Genomic DNA, 9,924 nt, shown 5'->3' with positions numbered 1-9,924 from the left:
TCATAAATTTTGGCTAGAACTTCATGATGTTTTGCTGTGCAATCAGTTAGAACTGTAAACAATGGTAATAATATGCATATAAGCCTGTGAATATTCACTTTGGAGTATGTATATTTGTTCTTTGATTAAAGTAGAAAGTGATTTCCAAGTACAAGCACATAATTATTGTTATAATTTAATTAGTAGTATTGTCACATAATTATTTTCCCCCAAAAAATAAATTACTATGCTATTATTATGTAAAGAACATAGGTAAACATGCATACATGTTGTATAGAATTTTTAAATATGTATTTTTTCATATAGGGTGAACACAGAGGTACAGAAAATATTTTGCTAGAATGGCAGAAGTTTGTCAGTAATCACATAAAAAGAACTGCAGAAATAAATCTTGTGACAGGTTTTCTGAATGGGTTATTTGTATGATGGTTTTCTGTAATGGGCTATTTCCACAAGTGCAGTGGAGAAGAATAAGGCCTGATTTTCAGGTAAAAAGAGACTGAGTGTTAGAAATTGCAGTTCTCAACCCTTTTAGAAATCTACTTTTAGGAAAATTATTCATCTTCAAAGAAAAAATTATACCACATGCATAGTCTTTACATGCTTCCTACTGAGGCCAGTCTTAAAATGTTAGAAATAGATGCAAGCTATCAAAGAGCAACTAATTGCTTCTATCTACAAATAAAAGACTAAAATAATTGACTGATGGATAGTCTGTTGTGCTATCAGAAATAAAAATGTGATACTCTCCTAGTGAATAGTTGACTCTAATATTTACGTTGACTATTGAAATCCCAATATTATCCTATAAAAACAGAAAAAAACCCAACCACATTTCATGAAAAAATGCCTGCTGATATCTCCCTTTTTAGTACATTTTGAATGTGCTGTGTTCTGAATAACTGGACTTGTCTAAAATCCAGTGTTATTATGTGCATTTAAATGGATTGGCAGATATTTAAATACTGCTCTGAGTTGATTGTATTTGCTTAAACTGATACAATTCCTATGCAATTATTTGGCTAATTCAGTAAATAGCTGGGAAGGAATGTATCTCTTAATTTCTTAATTTTTTCTTTATCATCGTTATATTAACTAGCCATCCCATTTTTTTGTGAAGTACCTAGTCTATGAAATATGTAATCATTACTGTTCTTGGTTGTATCTCTGTGGAAACTAAAATGAATCAAATATTCAATTACTATCCCAAAGCTACAGAAAGAAATGGTGTTAAAACTAGAAATGGAATACTGAAGAATCAAACAGCAGAAAATTGGCATTTTGACAGACCAAGATTTCATCTCACATTCCCTTGTTGCTGGATTTGAATTAGATCTGTGTATTCCAATTCTGAAATCATACACTGAATGAATCGATACAACAATACGTATTCAGTATATTGCTTTGGACTTTGAGCCTCGTATACTTCATGGTTTAAGAGTATCAGTCTTCAAAGGATGACAGCAATTTATGAGTTATTTACATGTTAAGTGGCTGTTCACCATTGGTCACTATCTTAAAAAAGGCAGTGGCCCTTCTGATAACTAGTAGTCATACAACTTGTGATTTTTCTAGCATAAATATTTAGCCAAGTGCATCCAAATTCATTGTGGTAGGTACTATGGAACAAAATAAGGAAATACAACTTGTCTGTAGCAATGATAACAGGGTAGACGTAGCATTTGACAAGAAAGATGGAGTAGACAAGAATTTGCTTTAGAGTATCTGGGATTTTACACAGATGATTTTCAAAATATTCGCATAAGGAATTCTTAGTTAAAATGTTAAGCATGTTTGATATCCATCTTAAATCTCTTCTGAAAGAAGAACAATCTTTTCAGCCATAGAAAAGATGCAAGTAAAGTAAAAATTAAAGTCAAAATAAAGCTGTTAGTTCTTGATTTATGAGTTAGGACAAGTTTCATTCCAGCAAAACTTGTATCTTAGAACTCTCACACCATAAGAGTGACACTGTCATATCTTTAGATGACAACAGCCTGAAGTAGTCGGAAACATATCATGATGTCCAATGGGATTGGAGGTTGAATTTCATTTCCATCCAGGCGAAGGTATCGGAGGCGAGGGATGTTGCCATAAAAACCATAGTCTTCTGCTATGGCAATTGAGACTGGGCATATTTGAGTACCATTGACACCTGAAAATATAGATGAACATGTTAGGTAATTTCCATGGGAAAAATTAATGAAGATAAAATTTATTTAGAAAACAAATAAGACAGGCTTCCATTGATATTTGCAGGGGAGACACTTGCTCCTATCAAAGCTGGAAAATGTCAAATTAACAATTAACTGCTCTTTTGATCAAGCAAAAAAACATCTTAACACAATGTAATCTAGATCAGTGAATCACCTATCCAATGTGTTGCAATTATGAATAAAGGCCACTAGATGCATAATTTTACCTTGGACAGACAGGGAACTAGGCAACAGTAACTGCTCGTTTGCAGTATGTGCTCTCTGCCCTCAGAGAGAGCAGAACAAGGTTAATGCTGAGAGATTGTGAACGTCTTACTGCAATGACAGTACATTAATTTTAGCTGATAATATTGCCCGGTGATGGTCTTGCATTCAAAATGGTAAAAGTATTGATTAAGAACAGTTTTTTCTATAGTTCTGTAACTTTTATCATCTGTACTTTACTGTTATCTCAAATTCTTCAGTATGGTTGGTTTTAATAGCAAGAATATAACTTCCACAATGGGATTTTTTCCTTTGTAATCTGAAAGGCAACAAGTCCTTAAAATTCTTTATAAATCATGCACAGCTTGTTTCAGTTCAGATAAAATTTGAAACTATGGCTTAAATCATTACCCATTTTCATAAGAGTTGAATAGATTGGGTTCTTTACATTGTCTCCCTTAAGTTACCTCTGCACTGCCACTTGGCTAAAATGTTCTTCATATTTCGTCTTTAGCTGTTTCACTATTCAGTTTCACTGCCCAGTTTCAGCCTCAAAATGGCCTTATTCTAGAAAACACTGAAGTAAAGTTTATCAAAAATATCAAATTCCTTTGACCAAAAGATGGTATTTAGTGATTGGACTGTCTGAGGGTCTCGTTGGACTCAGACCACCTGCAAAATGTGGCTGGATGGAGAATGTGTGTGTAACATTATTTTTTTTTGAGCAGTTTTTTAGCAGCCCAGAAATAGGAAAAGAAAAGCTTTCTACTATTTTTTTTCTCCCTTTATATTTAGCAATGATAATATGCACATGCCTTTTATTAAAATCTGAAAAAATAGTTAAATGTTATAATGAAAAAAACACGTTGGGCTTTTTTTTCCCCAAAAGAAAAGAAAAAAAAACCCACCAAAACCAAAACCCACCCCATTTTGAAAAACTCCCCAGAGGTTTGAAACATCTTGGAAATGGACTTCGTCTTTTCCACGGAGACTGAGTAAATACATCCAGTTAGCCAAGACCTAAGACTTTTATCATATTCATGATATCAGAATGTCTTTGCCTATGTTGTGAAATGTTATTAATGTTTGTAAAGCATTTGATATTCTTGGAAGAAACAAGCTACAGCTTATTTTCATGCATGAAGCTATGAAACAGAAAGCTTGAGAGTGAGCTTTCATTATGAAAACATTTATTAAAAGTTTTACAAGTGAATCAACACTGTAGCAGAAAATATCTGCCTTTTCAGGCCAGCATTACTGTCCTTAGGAGACAAGACAGCTTCATGTGTGTTCTAAAGCTTTGTGTTCTCTGACATAGGAACTATCCCTCTGCATTAGTTTTCACTGAATTAATTACTCCAGCCTTAAAGTGAGGCAGCAGTTATCTAACTACAGGCCACCTATGAAGAAGTTATATCCTGATGATGTGTGGTATGAAGTGGTTTGGGTTTTTATTGTTCTCCCATGAAAAGTAAATCCTACTCAGCCTATCAGAGGAGTAAAAGCCTCTCTGTCTCTCTCTCTTCTCTGTTCATGGGTATATCGCTGAATTTTGCTTAAACAAGAGGGACAGGGCAGTTCATCTACACAGGTACAATTCATTCTACCTAAACTGATCCACGTGGAGGGTAATTTCAGTCTATGTAAACCATTTATACTCTATTTGTAAACTCTAGAAAGAGATAAGAACTTCCAAAAGGTGATTCACAGCTCCTTAAAATGGGATGGTGTTCCCTCTGCAATTGTATCTCTTTCCATTAACTGAGTAGGTGATGTGTATGACTAACCCAAACTAGACACAACAATCTAGGATGCTTAATTCAAATAAGATTAATTCCACCTGTTGTCAACAGTATTGTTAAGTGGTGAAATATTTAAAAATGCGAGTCTGGAACTGCTATAGGGGAAAACTGCAGAAGAGGTTCTCATTAATGCCTCATACTGTACATCTGCTGAAAAACCACAGAAGATTCTGTTTCTTTTCAAGTAAAACTCATAATTTAGAAACATTCAAAAAGCAAGTTGATTTAGAAGATAGATATGTTCTGATAGATATGTGATCTGGTTTTTCTTGTAACCTCTAGCTGCACGCGCTGTAGTCCAGTAGTTGGACTCTCTACTTTTCACATAATATTTAACTGAAGCAGCCATGGATTAGCCAGGAAATATGTACCTCTGGGCTCTTCCAGCAAAGAAGCCAGTACCAGCTATAGTGCGGGGGTCTGAGAATAAGTCACGATCTGGAACTTCAACCGTTTCTTTCCAAATATCCTAAAATGGATTCTCTTAGACTGGCATTGCTACCGGCCTCAAGAACTTCTCCCTTTCCCTACATATGGAATAATACTAGCTTAAAGGAGCTATCCCAGTCTCCTGGTGTTCCTCAAAGTGAATTTGCTGTTCACTTCCTTTTATTGCTCCTTTGAGGTCTGTAACACCACCTACTTACCCTCGCCGACCCACTACATAATTGTTTCATGCCTTCTCTTCTTTTTGCTTCTTCTAACACTCCCTTTTCCATCATTCAATGTCTCCCTAGAGCCTTGCATGTGTATCTCATAAATAAATACGTAAACATGTGTGGTTTAAAAAGCCATGGAACAAGTGTCTTTTGTAGCCATAATTACTTTTGGGTTTATGTTGATTTTATTTCCAAATTAGAAGTACTTTTTTTTTCCCCTGTGTATTGTGACCCTTTGGGCAGGGGCCACAGGGGAAATTCTGGTTTGACTGAGACCAATGATGAGGCTATCATTGACTTCACTGGGCTTTAAATATTGCCTTATATCTTCATGCATGGTCTCTGCAGAAATAAGACCTTAGACTTTATACAAAGAACTGGTATTATACAGTAACAGCCAATAAAAAGTAAGTAAATAGTATTAACATAGAAATTTTGATGCCTGAGCTCTTACAATGTCAGCAGTGTAGCTATGAACCACCACAGAGAAAACAAAGCAACAATTGGCAGGTATGCAGGGGTGTCTGAGAATTAATTTTATAAAAAGAGCTTGTACTGAATACATAAAAGTAAACTTTCAGAAGGAACCTTTTGTGGAAAAAACAGATCCAGACTTTTACAGTTATTTTTCTTTCAAAATTTTTACATTTGTTATCTTCAGTAATGACTGACCATCAGCTTCTTGGGTTTAAGAAGACAAAAAAATTCTGCAGAATTAATGCCATATCTTATTACTTCTGCCTGATGGAATTACATTCCTTGTTTGTGATCCTAAAGACCCTTCAAGATATCGTCTATTAGAGCAGTGTCACATCAAGACTATGTCATTATCCTTTACCTCTTGAGCATTTATGCTATGTGGTAGAATACCCTTTACATAATACCTGCATTCCATTTAAGGTGTTAGGTTGCCATTTTTAATATTTTTTGACTACCTTATAAGTATTTACTAAGAATAAAACTTTTTAAAAAAAAATTAAGAGCAGTCTTGTTCTTAAATCAGTAATGAATTTTGAAAAGTGGTAAAAACATTAAGGAATATAAGGCTTGTGGAAAACCATTGTGATTTAGGCTCACAGATACCCATGTGTCATTGGAAAATAGATCTTGAGTTTGCACATACTACACAGGTTGGTTTTCATGGTTTTAACCTTCTTAAAACTCATTTGGAAAAGGAAGATAATTTGGCAGCTCTTTAAATGCTACCTAGATGCAGAACGCTTCTTAAACTGGACAGGTTACATTCAATTGATTTCAATTTAGTTTCTACTTGAAGTGACAGGAGATAAAGTCTGCAGCTGAGGCCTCACAGTGAACCAATTAAAATAAATCCCTTTGTAACCAGTGGGCAATAAAGTATGTTCAGTAACAACACATGTCATAAGCCCTAACTCTAATTAACTGGTAGACTTCTTGCAGGCCACTTAAATATGTGACAGTTGTACAGAACTGATTTTTCTTCGCAAGGTTTTGTACAGTTGTTTTTCAAAATGCAGTGAATTAACCTGAATTATTAATAGGTATCTTCCTTTCATATGTCTTTGTTTCATACAGAAGCCAACCCATTATATTTAGTATACTTGTGAACTACACTGACACAAAACAGGAGTAAGGAACCATTTATTCCATTAAATCACCGTGACAGGAAGACAAATGTAGAGACTTGGTTACCTTCTGTGCAGTGATAAATAGAAAGTCATCACTTTGATTTTGGCTTATGGCATGAAACAAAAGGATTTAAAGACTGTAGGACTTACTGAGCAGATACTTTACCTAGTGTCCATAACATCCCCACTGTACCTGGATGAATCTGGAAGCAGTGCTAGAAGCAGAGCTGTGACATGACAACAAGCAGAAGCCTTGGATACAAAACCTTGTCTCATTTATACAAAGTAGAAAATGTTAGAAGACATTTGAGGAGACAAACCTTAGCAGGACAAAGCTTCTGTAATGTCAGTAGGAAGATTTTTTCATAAAGACTAAACCCAAGTGTAAGCATTTTGCACACAGTAAAGAAAAGATGGGGAAGATATTCAAGCCTGAAATACTCAATATCCACATTCTAATTAGTAATATTTGAAATAGATTGTGTTGACTACAACCAACGTTTTGTTCTGTTTTAAGGGTGCCTCCCCTTAAGCTGTCATTACATAATTTAGGTGGGCAGAGAGATACTCAGAAGAACTGAGCACACAGCAATTCTGGGAGTTTAGTGAAGTCTCTAACATGTTCAGGAACTTTGAAAATCTAATAGTTATACAGATGTGGATTGGATATCCTAACTTGCTGCACCCACTTTTTTATTGTTGTTTCTTGCTTATTTACTCCTAGCCTTTCTGTGGAAAACTTAATTTGTTCCCACAAAATGATTACCAGCGTGTATATAGCAAAATGTGAATGCACAAATTCTCCTTAATTCACTCATATTTCTGATCGGTTTGCAAAGTGTTTTTTCTGTATGCATATGAACATTTTTCACATCTGGTATTACTTCAACGCACATATTTGTTTGTCATATTTTAGACGTTAGTTGAAAACTGGCCTGTGGGAGGTCCTTTTGCTCTTCTCCCTATAATCTACAGCACATTTTTGATCTCTTCATTTCAAAGAACATTTTTGTGTTTAAGTAGACATTTTAAAATAATTATGTCGTGTTAGGATCCCACACTGACAATGCACACTTACTTTTGATTCGGTTGTGATCAAGGTGAAGGTGCTCGAGATGAGCATTGATTGGCGGAATTTTAGTGAGCTGGTTGTGGGACAGCTGTAGGTCTAGAATAGATGAAACGTTAAACCCGTTTGGGGGAATACCGTCATCAGATAATTTATTGTAGTTCAGCCTAAGGAAAGTCACTTTGGGTATTGCACTGAAGTAGTTTTCTGGTATCACTTCAATGGAGTTGTTGTCCAAAAACAGCTGCAGTGTGTTAGCTGGAATGCTTAAGGGCATTTTCTTGAGTGAATTTTTTGCTATGTTGAGTTGCATGAGATTGTTGAGTCCTTGGAAGGTGTCACTTTGAAGAGCGCTGTCCAACAAACTGTTCTGGTGCAGATCTAACATAGTAAGGTTTTCCAAGTTGCTGAAGACTCCATCTGGGATTCTGGAAATTCTGTTTCTAGCCAGTCTTAGCTGTTCCAGTCCCACTGGTAATGGGGCAGGCACCTCTTCCAATTCGTTGTCTTCAAGGAATAAGTAAAGCAGCCTTTTCAGCTTGCTCAAAACACCACTCTCAATTCCACTGTTGGTGATCTTATTCTTGTTCAGATTTATCCATCTCAGATGAGTGGCATTCACAAAAGGCTTCTCCGAAACTGTTTCTATTAGATTGTTTTGAAGATAGAGATACCAAATTCTTGCTGGGATTGCAGGTATTTCTTTAAGTCCTTTGTTATCACAGTATAATGCGTTGGGGAAACTGGGAGGACAAAAGCACTCTCGTGGACACTCAGAAGTGTAGTGAGACCAATGCTCAGGATCCAGATCATCATAAACTTGTCTCACAGTTCGAGTCCACACAGAATTGACCAAGAATAAGAGCAAAAGGCTTGTATAGACTTTTAGAGACATTGTTTGCCTTGGAAGGGGAGAAAAACAGTTAGCTCGCTCTCTCAACAGAACTCTCCAGCAGTGTACTAGTTTAGCAAAGCCGTATTACAAAGAAAATAATATTTCCTTCATAAATAGCAAATTCTGTCTTCTGTGATATTACCTATAGCTTGTTAAGGAAAAACTGAACAGTAATATAAGAGTTATAAACAAATCAGTGCTACATGTTGAAGAACATTTTCCCGATTTGCTTTAGACTCCACATTGGCTACCAGTTTAACTGATGTTCATGCAAGTGTCATTCCAAAGAACCTGAAACCACAGATCATTTTTCCGACATTGAGTGATTATAAATTTAAGTTTTCCTGTACAGAACTATAAACTACTTCGTATAAGGTACCATCTTCAGTAAAGCTATCAATACCATGATGATATAAATACTACTGTACTCAGTGTTCCTCCTTTTAAAATTCATCATACCCTCTTTTCTGTTTTTCCTCTCTTAATATATAATTACATCTGGATCAGATTTTCTAGAGTCTTTTCTCATCACAGAAAAGTGAAAGATCAAAGAGTGTTTTAACAGCTGTTTGTTGGGCATGTTCTTAAAAAGCTTGGAGGGAATATGTTTGAGTAATCCATTCCCCTCCCTCATTCACTCTCTCATATCCAAAGTTATGAATTTTCTTTTCTAAAGCAAACAGCCAAAAAAAAAGCCTGATCTAAATGATACAAAAAGTAAATCCTAATCAAATCAAATTGTATAGACTCATACATCTTGTATCTGTTTTGCTTAATTAATTATTTGCTTTATTTAACTGTTTCCACCATTAAATGATGAACAAAATCATCATTAATAATTTACTCCAAAGGGAAATATTTGTGTAGCACAAAAACAGTGCTTCACAAACTCTGTTATCTTGCTTGCCTGCTGATAAAGGTTAGCATGTATTTTGCAATGCAGAGGCAAGAGACTGACAGCTGAAAATTCTGGTCAAAATTAGGAGGTTAGTTTTGGCAAAAATAGTATTTAAATAAAAAGTAAATTCTATCATAGGATTAAGGCACCAGCAAAGTTAAGAGCTCTGTTAAGTTGCTGCATATGAAATGTAGTTATTTAATAGTTTTCAACATTGTTAGTAGCAGTAACAAGTGTAGTATCCCACAGATCTTGCAGCCTCAGAAACTGTTATCTGGAAGCATTCCAAAAAAGGACAAATAAATTATTTCTACAGAATAACATCTCTAATTTACACAGTGAAATGGCACCTTCTCACTGTGTAAATATTCATAACCTTAATAACGTTTTTAAAAAAGAAATATAAAACAATTTACCTTGTTAGTCAAGTTCCTGGAGCTATCTGAAGCCAGTTAGAAATCACTGTAAATTCACAGCTTTTGGCTGTTAACCACTGTGTTTGCTTCCTGTCCTCCTAAGAATTAACAGCATATAAAACTTGAAGTACATGCTAGTATTCCCAGATGTATTACCA

General features: G+C 35.2%; 1 protein-coding gene across 1 annotated transcript; it reads right to left on the bottom strand.

Annotated features, from left to right (window-relative positions):
- Window positions 1-208: 208 nt before the first annotated feature.
- Window positions 209-9,924, bottom strand: KERA (keratocan). Its single transcript, XM_037387402.1, has 3 exons — window positions 9,767-9,924; window positions 7,567-8,459; window positions 209-2,155 (listed from the first exon to the last, which is right to left on the bottom strand). The coding sequence occupies exons 2-3, from the start codon at window positions 8,450-8,452 to the stop codon at window positions 1,983-1,985; spliced, it is 1,059 nt and encodes a 352-aa protein (XP_037243299.1). The 5' UTR covers window positions 8,453-8,459; window positions 9,767-9,924; the 3' UTR covers window positions 209-1,982.

This window comes from Falco rusticolus, chromosome 5 (assembly GCF_015220075.1).
Source record: "Falco rusticolus isolate bFalRus1 chromosome 5, bFalRus1.pri, whole genome shotgun sequence".
In the NCBI taxonomy this organism is placed as follows: domain Eukaryota; kingdom Metazoa; phylum Chordata; class Aves; order Falconiformes; family Falconidae; genus Falco; species Falco rusticolus.
The sequence above is the reverse complement of the archived record's forward strand: the minus strand, read 5'-3'. Positions and strand labels throughout refer to the sequence as shown.